The sequence below is a fragment of the Zingiber officinale genome, chromosome 6A (assembly GCF_018446385.1).
Source record: "Zingiber officinale cultivar Zhangliang chromosome 6A, Zo_v1.1, whole genome shotgun sequence".
Classification (NCBI taxonomy): Eukaryota; Viridiplantae; Streptophyta; class Magnoliopsida; order Zingiberales; family Zingiberaceae; genus Zingiber; species Zingiber officinale.
This window is the reverse complement of record NC_055997.1, coordinates 93,286,655-93,307,319: the sequence shown is the minus strand read 5'-3', so window position 1 is coordinate 93,307,319 and position 20,665 is coordinate 93,286,655. Positions and strand designations below refer to the sequence as shown.

The 20,665-nt window shown below is 38.0% G+C and overlaps 2 protein-coding genes across 3 annotated transcripts; both read left to right on the top strand.

The window, feature by feature from the left end:
- The first annotated feature begins 4,057 nt into the window (after window positions 1-4,057).
- On the top strand, window positions 4,058-11,221 carry LOC121996956 (actin-interacting protein 1-2-like). 2 transcript variants are annotated; one of them, XR_006116198.1, is made up of 7 exons: window positions 4,058-4,520; window positions 4,700-4,861; window positions 7,378-7,564; window positions 8,706-9,134; window positions 9,474-9,881; window positions 9,971-10,055; window positions 10,661-10,797. XR_006116198.1 is itself a non-coding variant. In XM_042551140.1 (6 exons), exons 1-6 carry the CDS (start codon window positions 4,129-4,131, stop codon window positions 10,916-10,918), a joined length of 1,836 nt encoding a protein of 611 aa, XP_042407074.1. In that variant the 5' UTR covers window positions 4,059-4,128; the 3' UTR covers window positions 10,919-11,221. The 2 variants fall into 2 exon arrangements, 1 of the variants encoding a protein (XP_042407074.1); XM_042551140.1 differs by lacking the exon at window positions 9,971-10,055 and having other exon boundaries at window positions 4,059-4,520; window positions 10,661-11,221.
- Window positions 11,222-11,699: 478 nt separating this feature from the next.
- On the top strand, window positions 11,700-13,791 carry LOC121996957. The gene is made up of 3 exons (XM_042551141.1): window positions 11,700-11,936; window positions 12,038-12,117; window positions 12,699-13,791. The coding sequence occupies exons 1-3, from the start codon at window positions 11,860-11,862 to the stop codon at window positions 13,487-13,489; spliced, it is 948 nt and encodes a 315-aa protein (XP_042407075.1). The 5' UTR covers window positions 11,700-11,859; the 3' UTR covers window positions 13,490-13,791.
- Window positions 13,792-20,665: the final 6,874 nt, after the last annotated feature.

The following is a 20,665-nucleotide window of genomic DNA, read 5'->3' as shown; positions in this document are numbered from 1 at the left end:
AAAGTACCAAAACCATACGGGAGCATTTAGAATGTTTGTTTTAACGGAGGCGGAGTAGAATTGATAGGATCGGATCCGACCCTATGCTATTCAATCATGACCGATGATCCCAAATTAATCTAAGATCACTATCCCACCAACTATGCACGCAACAAATTAAAGGAGATATCATGTTGCATGGATGATTATAGGCCTTTCAATTCGTATTTATCTATTCATGAAAAGTAACAGGATTCTTTCATTACAAATCATGAAATGAGAGACTTGTAAATTTTTACACAAACTTATGGTTTAGTTAATTTCCAGTCCATTGGATGTCGTTTTACATGATCAAATGATAATGTTTCTTGTAAGTTAGATAGAGTTAGATTTAGTAAACCCCTTTTGATTGATGGTAGATTTTGATATTTATATGGAGTTTTATGACGTCTAGATGTATCTTGGATCATTCATGAACCATTGTACACACTTTAGCCAAGGACGACCATTAAATAGAGCTTTCAAATTCCTCACCATGTGATCATTGCATGAAGATTTTAAGAAGGGTGTAGAAGACTCTTGGCCAATCCTAGTAATGGGAAATGCCCAATGTATTTTCAAAACAAAGTTGTTCTGATTGAAAGGATGTTTGACAGAGCTAAACAAGAAGCACTTTAGACACATTTCGGAGAAAGCAAAAAGAGCAAAGGTAGACCTAGAAGAAGCTCAAAGAGGCATCCTAGATGATGATCCAACCCCTATGGAGTAGTCACATAAGAAAGAAAGTCAACTTACTAACGAAAGCTGAAAGAGTACAATTTTATCAGCAAAGAGCAAAAAATGTCTACTTGAGAAGTGCCAATAAATGTACAAAATTCTTCCATGACATGGTAAAAAGGAACAACAAAAATATGTGATCATACTCAAGAAAAGGAATGGAGAACAAACCACAAGCATAGGGGAAGTAGCGGAAGAGTTTGTTGATTATTTTTATAGTTTGCTTGGCCAAAATGACACATGCAACATCTTAGGCAGCAATGAGCTCACGAGTAGGAAACTCACCATGGGGTCATCTGAAAACTTATGCAAGTCGGTTGACCTTGAAGAAATAAGGGTTGCTCTACGTGATATTGGATGGGGGAAGGCTCTGGGACTAGATGGTTATGGTCTAAACTACATTACCTCCTCTTGGGATATTGTTGGTAATGATTTCATTGCAGCCGTGTAGGAATTCTTTCAAAATAGCGAGCTACTCAAGAAATGGAACAACTCTTTGATATCACTTGTGCCAAAAGGAGACAATGTTGTGGGTGTCTTGGACTATAGGCCAATTTCGTGCTGCAACGTGTACTACAAAGTTATTACAAAGATCCTTGCTGGATATCTGAAGTTTTGGATTTCTTATTGGATCCAGCTCAAGTAGCATTCATCAAGGGACATTCTATAGGGGATAACATATACTTAACTCAAGAATTACTTCAGAAGTATGCACGCAAAAAGCTATCTATCCCCTAAATGCATGATCAAGATGGACTTGAAGAAAACTTTTGATAGGGTTGATTGAGATTTTCTTATGTCGGCTCTCGTTAGTTTTAGTTTTCCCTAACGATATTGTAATTGGATCAAAGAATGCGTCACTATGGCATCTTATTCAATTTCTCTAAATGATAAGATATATGGTTTCTTTAGTGGTAAAAGAGGATTTAGGCAAGGGGACCCCCTCTCTCTCTTGTTGTTCGGCCTATGCTTTGAAGTGTTGTCAAGGAAGCTCAAGATCACTGCTACATTGTCATCTTTCCATATCATTCATTGTGTAAGGAGGTGGACATTGCGCATCTTGTTTATACGGATGATTTAATGTTCTTTTGCCGAGTGGATATATCATCTACACAACACAGTAGAATGTTTGGACTATTTTGAAGAGATCTCAGGGTTGTGGGCAAATCCTTAAAAGACACAAGTTTACATGCCTAGTGTGGATCCAAGTTTAAAGAGCTAACTTTTTGGTCTCATGGGATTTCAAGAATGTTTATTTTCTTTCTGTACTTAGGCATTTTATTATCGGTGGAAAAGTTGAGGATTGCCAACTATGAGCCTCTCCTAGATGTTATCACAAGAAAGATAAATGTTTGGCTTAAGCATACCTTATTATACGTCAGACGTTTGGAATTGGTGGGTAAGGTTCTCCAATGTATGGTGTGTTTATGGTTTTCAATGTTTTTGATTCCTAGTGGTGTAATTGACAAGATCAAAGTAATTTGTCGGATGCTTGTTTGGTCTTCAAAACATCTATCTATATCTTAGTTAAAGATTTGTTTATCAAAGCAAGATATGAGATATGGACTTAGGGTCCTTCTCACATAGAATGAGGTTTTGTTAAACAAAATATTATGGGATATCAATGTTAAAACAGATTCCTTATGGGTCAAGTGGGTGTATCTACATTATATGAAAGGGGTTGATTTTTGGACATGGGAAACCAAGACTTCGGGCTCACCCTTGATCAAAAGACTTGTAGAAATCTGGAACAAAATCTTAAGAACCTCAAATGGAATTAGTAGAGCAAACATGATAAAGATGGATTGGTTTGTTGGGGAAGCAAAAGGAGTTGCAAATGCTTATCAATTTCTTATGCCAAGAGGTTCGAAGGTGACTTGGAATTCGATAGTGTGAAGATCGAAAATTATGCCAAAACATTGTTTCATTTTATGAATGCTAGCAAATATGATAATTTAAGAACCAAGGATAGAATGGTAAACAAAGAATGTGTTTTGTGTCTGTATCAAGATGAATCAAATCATCATTTGTTCTTTGAATGCTCTATGACTTGTGGATTGTGGAGTAAAGTGAAGTAATGGCTAGACATAAATCAGGTTTTCTATTCTTTTGATGAACTATAGCAAGTCCTTGGCTGGAATTACAAAGATAGCAGTCGAAAAACAAAGGCTAGATACTTAGACATCTCAAGCATGATCTATTTCATATGGGAAGCTCATAATAGGAGCCGGTATCAAGGAACTGCTCTAGATATTGATTGAATTTTCTCCAAAATCCAGGTTCATGTACACCGATTCGTGGACTTACCTCTGGTCTAACACATATTTTTGTATGGAAAGGTAGCTGCTCCTACAATCTGGCGATTCTATGTTGTTGGAATTCATCGTGTTTTGCAATGTTGTGATGAAATTGCTGCTCATATGTTTTTTAAGCTTCATGGTGTCTGATTTGTGTTCATGAGATGCATTGCTGTTGATTAAGGCATGCATGCAAAGTCCAATGAGGACTTATGTCCGTGTAATGTCACTTGAGGACTTATGTCCGTGTAATGTCACTTGTCGATTGGGTATGTTGTTGCATGAAAAGTAGATGGTGTGGCATCTTAATGGGTGATTTGTGCCCATATGATGTATGATTATAGTAAAGATTGAGTGTTGATTACTGAGCTTACCTCAACAGTAGAGATTTAAGCTCCTCAATACTTTGTATGCTTGACATGCTGTATGAAAGTTTTACCTCTCCATCAAGATTTATATACATTTATCTATTTAAAAAAATGAAAACACAAAAGAAAAGATAAAGAGAAATCACAAAATTGTAGTCAAACTGTATACTTACACAATTATAAACAATATTAAGTTTATACGTACGTGTTGCCCAACTCGCACGGCCTCGGGTCGGGCTAAATTGGACCGAGCCATTTCGGGTCCTTCCTGCTCCATTCGGGCCATCCTTCTTTCTATGGGCTTGATCCAATATGAAGAAATAATTAGAGAGTGACGCTCCGAACTTGGAAGATCCGCTGTTTGAGACCAAACTGCAAGTGCAGATATGAAAGATTTCAACGAATCAAGCTGCATCGCGGTCAAAGCATTCTCCAAAAATAGGAAGCACCGACCTTCACGTTCTGTCGCGCACCACGCGTACCTTCTCACGTTAAACATTGCATTGTGATGAGTGGAGACGAAACCGAAATGGGCTGGACCCCATGCTTCCAAGTGCAATTGACCGCTATTTGATTGTGTCCCACGACAAGTTGCGTGTTCGGAGCAACGTATTTGATCCCTGTCCACGATCGTCTTCCACGATAGCATCAAAGAGGGCTTTCCTTCCTCGATCGCTCATCATTGGATTAGATCACTCGCGACGGAAATGGCGGAGCTGAAGGAGACGTACGCGTGCGTGCCGTCGACGGAGCGCGGTCGGGGAATATTGATCTCCGGGGATCCGCGGACGGACACGATCGCCTACTGCAATGGGCGGGCGGTGATCATCCGGCGCCTCGACGCGCCTATGGATGTGTCGATCTATGGGGAACACGGGTACCCGACTACTGTGGCTCGGTTCTCGCCTAACGGCGAGTGGGTCGCCTCAGCTGACGTCTCCGGCACCATCCGGATCTGGGGTCGATATGGCGACCGCGCGCTTAAGAACGAGTTCCGCGTCTTGTCCGGGCGCATTGACGACCTCCAGTGGTCGCCTGACGGCCTCCGCATCGTTGCATCCGGGGACGGCAAGGGCAAGTCGTTCGTGCGGGCTTTCATGTGAGCTTTTTAGTTTAGTGATGAGATTTATGTTTGAGAATTGAAAATGGGGAAAAAGATTATCCATCTTACTGGGAAATCATTCTGGAAACCGACTGTTTTCGAATTAAATTTCTCCAAGTAGTATATCATTGGTTGTGTGCTAATTCTTTAGGATTGTGAATTTTATTCTCGTGTAGGTGGGACTCAGGTAGCACTGTTGGCGAGTTCGATGGCCATTCAAGAAGGGTATTGAGTTGTGCATTTAAGCCAACCAGACCATTCCGGATTGTCACATGCGGTGAAGATTTCTTGGTGAATTTTTATGAAGGGCCCCCATTTAAATTCAAACTTTCCCAGAGGTTTGCTTTGACTATATTATGGACAATGCACAAGTGCATTTGTACTGACTGTTCCTTTTACTTGCTCGTATCATAGTCTTAGCTTAACCTTGTTAGCTACTAGTTGTTTTCCGATACCTTTTCACTTCAATACAAGAAAGAGTAGCTCACATAACTTTCATCATCAAAAGTCAGAATGGTTACCACATTTGGCGACATTCCTGATCAATTTTTTTTTTTAAAAAAATAAGCATACTCTTCATGTACTTGATGGAAGTTTTGGAAAATTGTTTTTTCTGTAACCAATTATTCTAATAAAAATCTGTTAGTTAGTTGAAAAATTGTTGAACATGGATGATCTATTTTGAGCTAATTTGCCTAAAATTTCCAAATCATTTTTTTTTTTTGTGAATGAGAAATTATTGTCCAAGAAGAGATACTTGAGAAAACCATCCACACATCACTAATGACACAAGCTCAAACATGGATGCATAGGAACAAGATGCAAGCCCATAGGTATGCCTAATTTCATAATTACATGGGGCACACATTAACATATGAAAAACATGGATAAATGTAAAACCTCTGAGTATCACATGAATGTGCACACATGAAGTATCCTTGTGGGGATTGCGAAACTATCTCAACAAGTGCATACACCACAAGAAAGGTCACACGCGCAACTCATGGTAGGTCTAGCCTTGTGCCAACTGCGTTGGCTTGGCAAGTTGAAGGGTGTGACCCCTAGTGGATTGTGTATAACAGAACCTTTGGACCTACGCATGCACAACACCCTTAGCACTTGGTTGGCAACAACAAATATCCCCATGGGGAGGGGGCTGTCTTTCCTCTATTTGTTTGATTCCACTCCCTCACTCATGTTCTCGTTCATTCAAAACTCAAGCACTTTCTTATCTTGAATTCTAAATTCTCTCCTCTTCCCTAAGTTAAAATTTTTTGAAGTATTGAAGGTTCAAAGGATCCAAGTTTTAGAGTGCTCCTATTTTGAGATATGGTCGTTGTATCTTTGGGGACAATTGTCATCAACCATAAATATCTGGCCAGGACAATTTTGTCTCAGGGAAAAGAGTGCAACTTATGTCTTCCTAAGAAACTCTGAACCCCATTTGAGTTGTGTAACTATGGGTTTGCTTCCAAATTGTTGACCCATTTCTAAGTTGCTGAAGTGTCAAACTGCTTCAGAGTCATCAAGCTGTCAATCTGCCAGGCATCTAGATCACTTCCAACCTGATTAACTCGGACAACAAGATTTTGGCATCTTTTTGCCAGGTGTTCTCAAAGAAAATGCATAATTATCCTTTTCCATTCTACTCCTACATATTTTATTTTATCCAAATGTCCACTTTCAGTTCAAAAACTAGCTATTGTTATGAATTTCATGGAATGTTAATATAATATTATATTCTGCAATATGTGAGATGAATGTGCCATGTATTATTTCACAAGGCGCAGTGACAAACTATAAAGTAAATGAAACTAAAAAAAAAGAAGTTAAAGTACACTGATTATATTTATACAAATATAAATTATTTGAAGACTCCAAAACTAGGTGCAAAAAGGAAAGTAAATATGTTTTAAAGTGACATGATTTTGTTTCTGAAACTTTGATGACTTTATAGGTTACAATAATTTATGACATGTTAAATTTTTGCAGCTTGTAGGTTTAGATTTCTATATTATTTCCTTGATGCATTATTGTAATTTGAGGTACATGGATCTTGCTGTCCACCAAAATCAGATAAAAGGTGGGATAATGAAAGAGAGAGAGAGAGAGAGAGAGAGAGAGAGAAGAATATGATCATGATTCTTATTCTTTAAGTGAAAACATGTAGATTGTGAGCCCATAGACATAAAAGTATAGATATAAAATGACCAAAAGTTTTGTTTTGTCTTGTCTCATCATATGCATATGCATTCTAGATTTTTGTGGGGTCATTTGGCCCCACCTGCTTAAGTGAGGCAAAATTAATCCTTCACAGATATCCAAGTTTAGGGTAAAGTTAGAGTTGGCTACTAATAGGTATTTCCATCTTGTACTAGTTCTTTTCTTGCTACCTTTTCTTTGGACTACATGGTAGTTTCATATTCTCTATTTATGCTACAAATAAAACTGATGAGATGAAAATTTAGGGTAAAGTTAGAGTTGGACCTTTTCTCTATTTGGCCCCACGCCTGTGATGCAATATAGCCCCTTTGCTCTTTCCTGTTCCTTATAACAGTTTGTTTAAGAATATTTGACTCCCTGAATGTGGCATCTGTTGTTAAGTTTGTTTTCTCCAAATATATGACTAGCTTTTACATATGCTAACTAGTCCTATATGCATTAACTTAATAGACTGGAGTCTCATGAATTATCATCTTATTTGTTCCTTTCTTCTCACATGAGATGAAAATTAGATGATCTAAGCACATGAAAATTGAATTAACATGCATAGCATAGCATGCTTGGAACTCTGAAATTTGTGGAATTTCAAATGCAACTGTATACATTATTAGTCAACTTTCTTTATTTGCAGGGAACATTCGAACTTTGTTAATTGTGTGCGTTTTTCTCCTGATGGAAGTAAGTTCATTACTGTGAGCTCTGACAAGAAAGGTATAATTTATGATGGAAAAACAGGAGAAAAGATCGGAGAATTGTCTGCAGAAGATGGACACAAAGGTAGCATATATACTTTAAGCTGGAGTCCCGATGGCAAACAAGTGAGAACTTTTTAGCATTTTTTATTCCTTCACTTGACACAAAATTGAAAAATTGTGTGCAGTCCTGTCATCTGTCATGATTGTTATTTTTTTCCTGTGTTGTTTTATTTCATTCAAATGTGTCTATTGAAGAACTGTTTTCCATCTTTGACATGTTTCTTACTATTGATTTTGTGCTGTATAGTGGTATTAAGTTATTTTTTTCCTGGTTTACATAAACCATTCTAAGATACTCTCCTAATATGTTTCAAACTCCAAAGTCCAGACTATACATTCAACAAATAATCCTGTGAAGTTTTTGAAACTGAGAGAAATCAATGATACCTAGCTACCTTATCCTTTGGTGGTAATATTTAGGGGGTGCTTGGTTGGATGGAATGAGAGTAAGGAATGGGAAAGGGATTGAAAGTGGGTGTTTGGTTTGGGGGATTAGCGGTGGGTCCCATGGATTCATTACCCTAAACATGGGAATGAGCCATTCCCTAGTAAAAGGAGGGGAATGGGAAAGCTCCCATTTCCATTCCCTACTTCTATCAATCCCATTCTTATTCCCATTCCTTTCAATGAACCAAGCACCCCCTTAGTCATGGTACCTATGATGCCATATCAGTGCTCTGACATATACATATTTGCACTACCAGGATGAGAGGATGCCATTCGCCATTCAGAAACTTGTTCATTGAAAGTAGCAATCAGGTTCCCAAACACGGCTACCAACTTATTATTAGTTAAAGAAAGCCTTACTAACCTCTCGATTAGTCATCCCCTTTTAATCTCTTTATCTTCCATAACTGTAAATACCTTCTTGAAAAGTAGTTTCAATATCTAACAAGCTTCAAATGCTTGAACTTGCTTACTATTTAGCTCTAGAAAACACCAAAATTCAAAGGGACGGAGAATTTATGCTGTATTTGTGGCCTTTTGTTGGAATTTGCAAATGCTATCATGCCTAATATAGTTCTTTCCTCATAATTGTTAACTAATGTGCCTCATAATTGAATGTTTTGTCATCTGGCCCTTTGAGTTGTTTTATTGTCTCTCTTTTTTTGCATTGATCTTCATTAATCTATCTCTTTATGAATTTGCATTATTTTTCACTATGCTTGGCTTCCCTGCTGGTCTACATGTTTGTCAAATATAGATTATCACAGTATCTGCGGATAAAACTGCAAAAGTTTGGGAGATTACGGAGGATGGGGGTGGAAAACTGACAAGAACTTTGATTAATTCTGGATCATCGGGGGGAGTGGATGACATGCTTGTTGGTTGCCTGTGGCAAAATGACCATATTGTCACTGTTTCTCTTGGTGGAACATTGACTATATTCTCTGCAACTGATCCAGATAAATTACCAGTATCATACTCTGGACACATGAAGAACATTTCTTCTTTGGCCTGTATTCTGCAGAGTGGTCAAAAAGTTATCTTATCTAGCAGTTATGATGGTATTATCTCTCGATGGATCCAAGGCATTGGTTATGTTGGTAAATTGGTCAGAAAGGGCACTACTCAAATTAAATGTTTTGCTGCCCTAGATGAAGAAATTCTGACCTCAGCATTTGACAATAAGGTGATCATTCTTCTCACAATGTGCTTCTGCTATTGGTTTGAAATTAGCTTTTGTTTTAGTTATATCATGATTTCAGGCTTCTTGATTTGTCTTTCACGACGTACCTTGTTTAGCTAGTGGATGTACCGATCTATCTGCTTTTGAGGTTTTAAATTCTCTTTGCCAATTTTTCATCATAAGTGTTGGATTTTGCATTAGCATAATGGATATAAGAGCTAGCTCTCAGATTTTGCATTAGCATGTTGGATTCTATTAGGGCTTCTGAGAGGTAGATTCTCTGTTTTCTTAGATAACTATGGTTATTCTCTGGAAACCTGAATTATGTTTCTTATGACGCAGGTTTGGAGAGTACCCCTAAATGGAGATCAGTGTGGGGATACAGAGCCACTGGATGTTGGGTCTCAGCCAAAGGGCTTAGCAGTTGCAGCTAAGGCTCCTGAACTAGCATTAGTTTCAATTGACTCAGGAGTTGCCCTGTTGCAGGGTTCAAAAGTGGTTTCACAGATAAAACTTGGTCATTCTGTTACAACAGCTGCAATTTCCCCTGATGGAACTGAGGCAATCGTGGGTAGTGAAGATGGAAAACTTCACATTTATAGTATCAACGGGGATACTCTATCAGAGGAAGCAGTTCTTGAGAAACATCGTGGAACTATTACCGCTATATGTTACTCCCCTGATGCTTCCATGTTTTGTTCAGGAGATTCCAATCGAGAAGCTGTTGTTTGGGATCGGGTGTCTCGAGAGGTAAAGTTTTTACTTTATGCTTTGTCATTAAAGGGAGATCCTTAATTTCAACAATGGTAATATTACTCCATTTTTCAACCATGAAACAGCTCTCCTACTGAAAGCATAATGGCTGTGTAATGCTTTGATTGGTGTCTTGTGTACCAGGCTCTTTTAGGTGCTATATTTCTTTAGGTCAGAACCTTAGTACTCTCTCTTTCTCTCTCTCTCTAAATTCTTGTATTTTATGTGCGCCTTCCACAGTTTTTCAATTGTTTTACACACCACAAGTCCCAATTATTTTGTGGTTGGTTATTTGGATCTTGGCTATGCCATGAGTTCTATTTAAACTGGAACCCTCGGTTTCAACTTTGAACCACTAACTTGATTTCTATGCAAATTAAACCAGCTAGAGGTGCAGACATTTTATTTTTCAATAGCGGAAAAAAATTGCAATCTTATGTTGCTTCTTCATTATCTGATTGCTATTACTAGTGCTTGCTGAACTAGGCATTTGTGTTCTAATATTTAAAAATTAGCAGTTTACTTTCTAGGATAAGAGCTGATGATGTTGACCCTCCCCAAATTCAGACTGGAAATAATTTTGTGCATTATGACATCAGATATTTTAAAATTTTCTTTTGAAGTTTTGACATATGTGATCTTTTTTTGTAAGGTGAAATAATTTTGCTGACTTGTTGATTCTACTCTGTTCGTCAAATTATGCCACTCGTGATTTCTCATTGTATTGTTGTGCATATGTTGCTAACACCTGTTACCATAACATTTGTCATATACAGGTGAAGCTGAACAACATGCTGTACCATTCTGCACGGATAAATTGCCTAGCCTGGTCTCCTGATAGCCATTTGATTGCCACTGGCTCACTAGACACTTGTGTAATAATTTACGAATTAGGCAAGCCTGCATCAAGTCGGATTACTATCAAAGGAGCTCACCAAGGAGGGGTTTATGGAGTAGCTTTCATTGATGAGAACAGTTTGGCTAGTGCAGGGGAAGATGCTTGTGTCCGCGTGTGGACATTAACGCCTCAGTGAAAACCAACGCACCAATGGCAGAACGATGAAGTTAATCCACGTTAATACTCCTCAAATGGACAATTTTTCGCTGTCCCGTGTTTGCTGAAGTGAAAAAGTTATTTCCTTTATATTAAATATTTCACGGCGACTTTCAATATTTTTTTTTTTTTTTACATCCTTGAGGATTGCAGTTGTCTTTGAAGGATGTTTTTTGTTCCTGTGATTTGTCTCCTGGACTGTTGGTTTTTTGCTCAGCATTTCCTTGCGAACATAGTGTACGATCGCGATAATAATTTCAAATCAGCATTTGTTTTGTCAAAAGTAGTAGTTATTTGGAAATTGATAACCTATTTATTTGCCATCTGTCTTGATTCCAGCGCTCCTAAAAAATTGGAGTTTAAAGAGCCTTTTCTTCCAATAAACGACTGCTCACCTCTGTTTTGTGTGATTTGTCCAGGGCATTTAACTTGCAATCCTTGGGTTTTCTCCTCTCCATTAAGTAACCTTCTTGTGATTATTGGTTGGTTGGTTCTTACTAATTGGACTTTTACTAATTAGACTTTGTGTTAGGTCGGCCAGCACAGCACACGCCACAATCAGTATTGCGTTGCCTGCGGTAAAAGATGAAATTGCTACCTTGGTAAATCATGAGGGTTTCGCCCAGCAGCGCATGTCAGGCATCAGTGTTGCATAGCCTCGAGATTGATCGGTACTTCACCGTGAGATTATTTTTGTACCATGATACTAAAAGAAAATACAAACAAAGCAGTCTATTATTGACATATACTAATAGGTGTAATCTTAATAAAAAAAATTATGCATAGCGCGTGTAGTAGATAAAGGATCCCTTCTTCAGACGCGTTCCCTGCAGTTCGGCGCCCCGAGTTTAACCCGACGGTGTTGGCGGTGCATGTAACGTCTTGCACTGCTGCTACGAAGTCTCCGCAAAGAAGCGTATCATGGCGAAGCTGTTGGCGCGTCACCTGCCAAAGTTTCCACTCTGCCCTATACGTTGCCTTCCTTCTTCGCCCAAAAGGTGTTTATGCTGGTTTCGATTCGGTTTTCTCTTCCAAGTTGGTTTCCTGATTTTCTTAGAAAGCTCCTTCGTGCTTAACCTTCTGTGGGTTTGATTCTTAGGATCGGATTCTTGTTCCACCACGGGCCTGAGCGCCATGGTAGCAGAATTACTGCAGGACATCTGTATTCTATCCTGCAAGGTCCCTTCTGTACTCCTTTCTTTCCGATTAATTCATTGAAGATCGAATTTTGCTTCTCGGTCATCGACCCTTACTCGTCCACGAATCGGCATTTTCCTGGCATTGTCGATCAAAGTAGAAGTTTTCTGGTGTAGCACTGTATGACCACTTTATGTTTGATGATATGCCTCTGTCTAATTTGGAGAGCCATAGCAACAGGAAACAAAACAAGACCCATTTATGGATGAGAAAGCCACCATTTCTATGGCTTAGGCTATATGTTACCCTGATTAAAACATCAAAAAAAACATAGACTATTTGTTGTCTTCCATACATAATTTGAATTCAAGTTGACCAAAAGGTAGCTGCTAGGTGTTTTAAATCTGTCTATTTGATTCAACAAACCACACGATTATGCAATTGCTTCTTGCTAATTTGCTTTACGACAAACTATTTTATACCTTCAGAATTTTTGGAGATTGGTTCTACTTGATGAAGAGTTTATACCTTAATAATGTAATCCACTTAGTCATGCTCTGCTTGGTGTGTCTTAGTTTTTCCATTTTGCTCTTTTATTAAGCCGAATTCACATTGCTCTCCAGCTTCACGATCCTATGCTCGTGAGAGAACACGTTATAGCTTGTTTGGTGATAGAAAGCCTGGCGATGAAGAGTTCAGGAGAACATGGACCAAAGAGATGGATGAGGATGACTGCTTATGGACCGCAAGTGAGGACGAAGACGAAGGAAACAAAAATAAAGATAGCAAGTTGGAGAAGGAAATAAAGAAAATAAGGAGCCAGACAAAGGAGAAGTCGAACCTTATTGATGGCGATGAGAGCGACGAATTAAGAAGTTTGTGCTCGGACACTGATGAAGAAGTTACTTTATGGAGTGGCAGTGAAGACGACGACGACGACGATATTCCCACTGACCCATTCAAGAATGAACGAAGCGATCCGCATATAGATAAACTGTTTGAGTTTGAGGAAGCACCCAAGTACCGGACCATCTCTGAATTGTTAAAAGCGGAGAAGGAGCCTCCAGAGTTATCTCCAGGAAAGCAAGCTAGAAAGCTTGCTGTTCAGAATGCATTGAAAAAGCTAAAGAAAGGCCCAGACGGACGGTATATAAACGTGTTCGATGTGATGACTGATATTGATATCTTGATTGGAGCCTTTGAGAACATTATTGCTGGACCAGAGTATGCAGAGCTTCGAGAGGGCGGACCTAAGAAGCTAAACATGCAATTTTTCAAGGATATACAGACACGCATGCGAGATCCAAATTTCAGGTTTTCTCCTGAGTTGAAGCTGAAGCCAAAAAGCAAATTTGTTTCTCGGAAGAAGTGGCAAAAGGCTCAAGCAAGGAGGAGGAAAAATGAAAAGCGTTGAGAGGAGAAACGCTACAAACTGTTTTTCTTGAAGAGAAGGGGTGAAAAACAGATCGTGGTATGAACGAAATCTTGCATCTACATTAACCTTTCATTTGATATATCCCATTGTCTTTGACTGAATTCATGCCAAGTAAAGAATCCCATGGAACAAGTCACCGAATGAGTGAATTATGTACTCATGATTAATTGGATTATCATGAGTTTCTCGTATATTTTAAGATAATTGCATAGCGAATCTGCAAGATTATTAGATAAAACCTATGGATAATAAATATGTAATTTACTACTGTTTCTCTTGTACGATGTGTATTTCTTCTAGCACTGGTGCAACTGTGTAGTGACTATTTGCTCAAGCTTCTACGATGTCAGGTTGGGCCAAGTACGATAGGCAAATCAGGCTCAGATTTTTTAATTTAAACTGGAGAAAAAAAGCGACCCAAATTCAAAGCAACGTAACATGAGTTTTTTTTTTAAAAAATAAAATTAAAATGAACGTGTTTATTTTAAAAAATAATTTAAAAATAACCCTTTAATATTTTCATCCGGAAAAGACTCTTTAATTTTAATTTGTTGTATAAGTTATCAAATAACTAATATGTAGAAGTTAATTTATGATTTAGGATTTACACCCAATAATTATTACAGAAACTACTCAATAATTGATATAAAATGTTTATGATAAATTTAAGATTTTTAAATATTATTATATTAAAAAATTATTTATATATTTAATTAAAATTATTTAAATTTTATTAAAATAATTTTAAAATGATTTTAATTACTATTATTTTAAATTCTAAATTTATCCTAAATATATTGTAATAATTATTGGATAAAATTTTCACATTATAATAACCTGTACAATAGGAATCTTAAATCAGCAGTTATTAGATAGTTTCAATATATTGTAACAATTATTAATGGTCTTGTAACAAACAACGCTAAATTGAAAGATATTTTTAAAATAAGAATATTGAAGGGATGTTTTTTTTTTTTTAAGAAATACATATTTTTGATGATTTATAAAATTTAAGATCTCCTTTTAATTTTTTTTCCCTTTAAACAAGTTATATAAAAAATACTTTGAAAACAAATATTCAAAGTGCCCATCGTTTTCTTAAAAAAAAAAAAAAAAAAAAAAATTGAAATTGGGTGTGAGTTTTCTTAAATGACAATTCAAATTTACTGCACTCTCCTCCCATCAATCCGCAGTCAAGTAATTGAATGCGATTTTGACCAGGCGTCCTTTGCCTCGTAAAACTACGCCAAGATCTTTTACCGGCTCTTCCTTTTCCATCTTTATTTTTATCTTCTACAGTTCAACCGTGGCTTTCTCTTCGGTTTGCTTCGCTAATCGTGTTAATTAGTTTCCATTTCCGATCACTCTTTTTGGTAAGTTGCTGGAGGTGCGCGCCGATGGAGAACAGCAGCAGTGACAACAATGGCGTAGCAACCGTCACCTTGAATCTCAAGTTTCTTGACTGCCCTCTCTGCTCCGCCCCTCTCATGCCGCCCATCTTCCAGGTCCCGCCAATCTTCTCGTCTCGACCAACCAATGCTCATAATTCCATGCTTCTGAATCCGAATCGATACGCTACCTGTTTACAGTTTGCTCTTGTCTTAATTAAATAGTGCCCGACAGGCCATGTCGCGTGTGATACATGCCACAAGAAGCTCAACGACCAGTGCCCCTCCTGCCCTCTTCCGCTTGGCTACACTAGAAACCGTGCCCTGGAGCATATCGCCGACTCTGCTACCGTCCCCTGCCCCAACGCATCCTACGGCTGCGACCAAACCATTCCTTACTCCCGTCCCAGCAGCCACTCCTGGAACTGCAGTTTTTCACCTCACTTCTGCCCGCTTCCTCAGTGCGATCACAAAGCGCCCACATCAGATATTGTAAGACACTTGGGTAATCACCACCGTGTCCCAGTTAATTTCTACAAGTGCAAAGACACAGCTCAAGTGCGCTTCAGTAACATGGATCCATTGCTGGTTCTCCAACTGGACGATTCGATCTTATGTCTCCTGCGAAACAGCGCCATGCCCTCGGGCCGAGCAATCTCGATTGTGTGCAGACAACCACTGAGGCGCTGGACGATTTTGCGCAAAAATTTTTTGTACAAGATTGTGGCCAAAAATGAGGGTGGAACAAAACTTGAAATAGATAATGCCGAGATGAAGTTCTGCGAAGAAGATTCCTCTGACGTTTTCCTGTACTTACCTGAGAAATTCTACTGCAATGATGCGGAACTCCAGATTGAAGTCTGCATTTGGAAAGTATGAAGTTGGATATTGGCTGGCTCTCCTCGTTCTCACCGATGGCTTTGTTTTGGCGATTTCTATATACAGTTAGTGTTCTCCGTAGTAATTCCACAAAGCGCTAGTAGTTTGATGGAGATCATGATATTTTTTTTTTTCAAATTTATTTTGCTCATATACTATCTCCTCTTTTCATGATGCATGACCTATTATTTTAACTGCAAGGATCGAATTGGTTGGCTAGAAGGGGGTTAAATAGTTTTATAAAAATAAAACATAACTTTTCTTGATCTTTTAAATAAACATTTGCATAAACTAAATAAACAAAAAATAATAAACAGAAAGAAGCTCACAAACTTGATTTAGTTACAATCAAAGAGGTTATTAATTCAAGAAATGAAACACGCATTAGAATATCTCCTTCAGACGGAGAAGTCTTTTTACAATAGTGAAAGCACAAAAAATAGAAGCTTGATTAGAAATGAAAGCACACAAGTGTTAGATTATTAATTCTTGAGTTGATTGAAAGTTTTGGATCAAGACTGTATTTATAGCCTTGGTTGGGGCGGTTGGAAAGGTTCCAGGCGTCAGGAAGGGGATAAAATTTTATTCATTTTGCAACGGATCACGTTTGATGCGATCCTGGTCAAAACTTGATTCCGGGCGCTCGGAATGGCTTCCGGCGCCCGGACCAGTAAAGTCAAGAAGATTGACTTTTGGTTCGGGCCCTTTGCTCCAGTGTTGCTTGTCTTGGTCCGGGTCTTCCACTTCGGCTTCGCTCGCTTGGGTGAGTTCAGCCAACCGAAATAAGGCTCACCTGAATTCAATTTCGGCATTCTCGAGGAATATTCCGTTTCGCCTTCTCGTCCCTCGGAAACGCCGCGCGCCTCCTCGTCCGCCCGCGTACTCTTCCGCAGCGTCTCATACCTCAGACGCACCGAGCCTGTCGGCTCCCTCCCGTGTCGTCCTTCTCGCTAGCTGCGTCTTTTGCTCGACTCCCTGTGCTCCTAAGTTCTTGCACACTTAGACACAAGGTTAAAAACACGACAGAACCTAACTTAACTTGTTGATCATATCAAAACAACATTGGAGTTCCAACAATCTCCCCATTTTTATAGACATAAAAATGAAATAACTAATATTAAAATAAAGTGCAAAAGGATAGAAAAATTGTAGAAAAAAATTGGTCTACCTTCCCCTAGACTTATACTTTTCTTTCTCCCCCTTTGATCACATAAAAAAATGAGATTCCAAGAAAAATCTAAGGGTTTAAAACTTAGAAAATTTTGAAAATTATTTCAATGATTTTTAGAAAATATTTTTAAATGAAAGAAAATCTCAAAAAAATTTCTAAGTTGGAAAAAACTCTAAGTTAGACAATTTTGCATGAAAAAATATTTTGAAAAAGTTGCAACAAAAATTATATTTGAGAATTTTCTAAGAAGAAAACTTAAGCAAGAAAATTTTTCTATTTTTTTTTTATTTCCAAAAAATATTTGAAAGACTTTCTAAAACATTATTTAATTTTATCTTTAATACTTTATTAGAAAGTTAATTAAACATCTCATTTCAATATTTTGGCTTCCAAGCAGTGGCGAGACACTATGTTTTCTTGATTATTGGAGCAACAACCATTTTCTTAGGCAAATCCTCATAAAAAAGTTAACTGTTTAATTTTATTATTGAAAGCGCTAAATCTAATTAATAGTTCAAGTTAAACAATACTTTGGAATCCAATATATGTTCCACTCTACTGGATTAATTAAATATTTCTTAGGGATATACCTTTTTGAAATATTTCTAATTTATCTCTGGTGATATCTAAAATATCAATTTAAATTTTTATATTTTCTAAAATTTGTATTATGGGAACATGCATGATTTTTTAAGGAATCTATTTGTCTTTTCAAATTTTCATTTTCTAACTTTAATTTGTCTAACTCTTCTAATGGGCAGGACTTAGCTAAAATTATTTTAAAATTTTTATTTTCTTTTTCTAATTTACAGTAATCTTTTGTTAACAATTTAACGGACTTAAATAATTTGTTGGAAGGAAGAAATCGTATCTGACTTACCTTGTTGATCTCGTTATCCGTGTCTCTCTTTGAACTGCTGCTTTCTTCCGATATAGCTCCCCTTCATCGATGCTCTCGATGCTCATTTCGGAAGAGCTTGAATCGCAGTCGTCGTCTTGATGATTTGCCATTAATGCAAGTTTGGAGAAGGCCTTGACTTCTGATTTGGACGACGTATCGTCCCACGTCGCCTTTAAGACCTTGCACTTATGGACAAGCTTCTTACCTTTGTCTTTGTCCATGTTCCTTAGCTTGGGACAATTGTCCTTGACGTGCCCTTCTTCGTTGCAGTGGTAGCAACGGATCGTCTTTTTCTTTCTACCTTACGGATGGTTAGTATTTCTAGACTTACATAATTTCTTAAAACGTCTTACCATCATAACCATTTCCTTGTCGTCGAGAGAAGACTCTGACTCCGGTTCGTCTCTCGATGCTTTGAGGGCGACGTTGTGCTTGGACTCCTTCGTACCTGCACATCTTGATTCATGCACTTCAAATGTCGAGAATCATTCTTCCAAAGTAATTTTTTCTAAGTCTTTAGAAATATAAAAGGCATCTACTAGTGATGCCCATTTCATATTTGTAGGAAAAGAATTTAGTGCGTACCTTAGCGAATCTCGGTTATTTACCTTTTCTCTGAGATTCGAAAGTCCGGTGATATGCTCTTTAAGTCTCGAGTGCAGATGCGCAGTTGTTTCGTCTTCTCCAAGTCGCGGGTTGGTGAGCTGGTTGCGAAGTAGATCCCGTCTTGCAAGCTTGGCTTCAGACGTCCCTTCATGTAGCTCAAGGAACTTCTCCCAAAGTTCCTTTGCGGAGTCGTAGTTGCCGATTCGGTTGACTTCTTGTGGCGGAAGAATGCTCAACAGATGGTACTTTGCTTTACCGTTTGCCACGTAGTCGGCCTACTCCTTTTTTGTCCACTGATATTTCTCTTTACCTTCTGGTGCAGTAAAACCGAATTCCATAATTAACAATAACTCAAAATCCGTTTTAAAAAATACCTGGATTCGCTTTTTCCAGGTAGCGAATTCCCCTTTGAACTTCGGCGGGTATATGCTCGGTCCGGCCATCGTCTTTGCTTCGATTGGCGGTTAGTCCTCCTGAAGCCTCCTGACTCTGATACCACTTGTTGGATTACATTGGCTGACTAGAAGGGAGGTTGAATAACCCTGTAAAAATAAAACACAACCCTTCTCGATTTTTCAAATAAACACTTACATAAACTAAATAAACAGAAAGTAATAAACAGAAAGAGGCTCACAGACTTGACTTGGTTATAACCAAGGAGGTTGTTAATTCAAGCAATGGAATGCACATTAGAATATCTCCTTCAGGCGGAGAATCCTCTTTACAGCAGTGAAAGCACAAAAAACAGAAGCTAGGCTAGAAATGAAAGCACACAAGTGTTGGATTGCTAATTCTTGAGTTGATTGAAAGCTTCTGAACCAAGGCTGTATTTATAGCCTTGGTCGGGGTGCCTGGAAGGGTTCCAGGCGCTTGGGAGGGGATAAACTTTTATCCCCTTCGCAACGGATCGCGTTTGACGCGATCCTAGTTAAAACTTGATTTCGAGCGTCCGGAATGGCTCTGAGCGCCCGGACCAGTAAGTCAACAAGATTGACTTTTGGTTCGGGTCCTCTGCTCCGGTGTTGCTCGCCTCGGTCCGGGTCTTCCGCTCCAGCTCCGCTCGCTTGGGTGATTTCAGCTAATCGAAATAAGGCTCGCCTGAACCTAATTTCAGCATTATCGAGCAACCTTTCGCTTCGACTTCTCGTCCCTGAGAAATGTCGCGCGCCTCCTTCTTGTCCGTCCGCGTACTCTTCCGCAACGCCTCATACCTCAGACGCACCGAGCCCGTCGCCTCCCTCCCGTGTTATCCTTCTAGCTAGCTGCGTCTTTTGCTCAACTCCCTGTGCTCCTAAGCTCTTGCACACTTAGACACAAGGTTAAAAACACGACATGACCTAACTTAATTTGTTAATCACATCAAAACAACCTTGGGGTTCCAGCATCCTCACTTACCTATGTGATAGATTAAATATATTTATTTATTTATAATTTTTAGAATATTTTTTTTTGGTCGGTGTAGAATTTAGAATTTTTTAACTTAATTATCTAGGACTTTATATTTTATATTTTTAATTATCTTTTTAATTTAATAATATGATTAATTTTTTTTTCTCAATTTTTATATGATATCAGAGCCTTTATTTTCTTGACTTTGATAGTTTGATTGAAGAATTGTTAACCCAATCCATAGTTTTTGCAGATCACATTGTCATTATGTCTGATCGTACAGATGCTTTATGAAAACTTGATCCATAAATATTTGAGTAGTTTCAACAGTGTTTTGCTTTACAATATTTTACTATGTCAACTTCCTCTCGTATAGTTTTGTTATCGTCTAGTATTTTAGGTAGATCTTTATCTTTGTTGATTTTATACTCTGGTGTCTTTCATCATATGTTATCTTATTTATCATCTTTTATTTCTTTTTCTCCCAGTCCATTTATATTTATTGTGACTGCTGATGGTATTTCTATGTTATTAGTAGATATTGGTTCAATTATTACATCTTGTTTCTCTTATTGATGTTATTATATTTCGGGTCTTATTTTAAATTTTATTTTTGTTAGTAAATTATGTGAATCTAAATATTTTTTTTTCCATCCAATTGTTATGTTCAGGATCTGCAATCTTAGAGACTAATTGGGACAGGTTGTAGGTAAGGAGAGTTCTATATTTTGGATCAACTCAAAGTATTAGATGTTGTCCTTTGAGTGTGCACTATAACAAATTTGATTTTTCGTAGTGCGTAATTATACTATCCGTAGCAT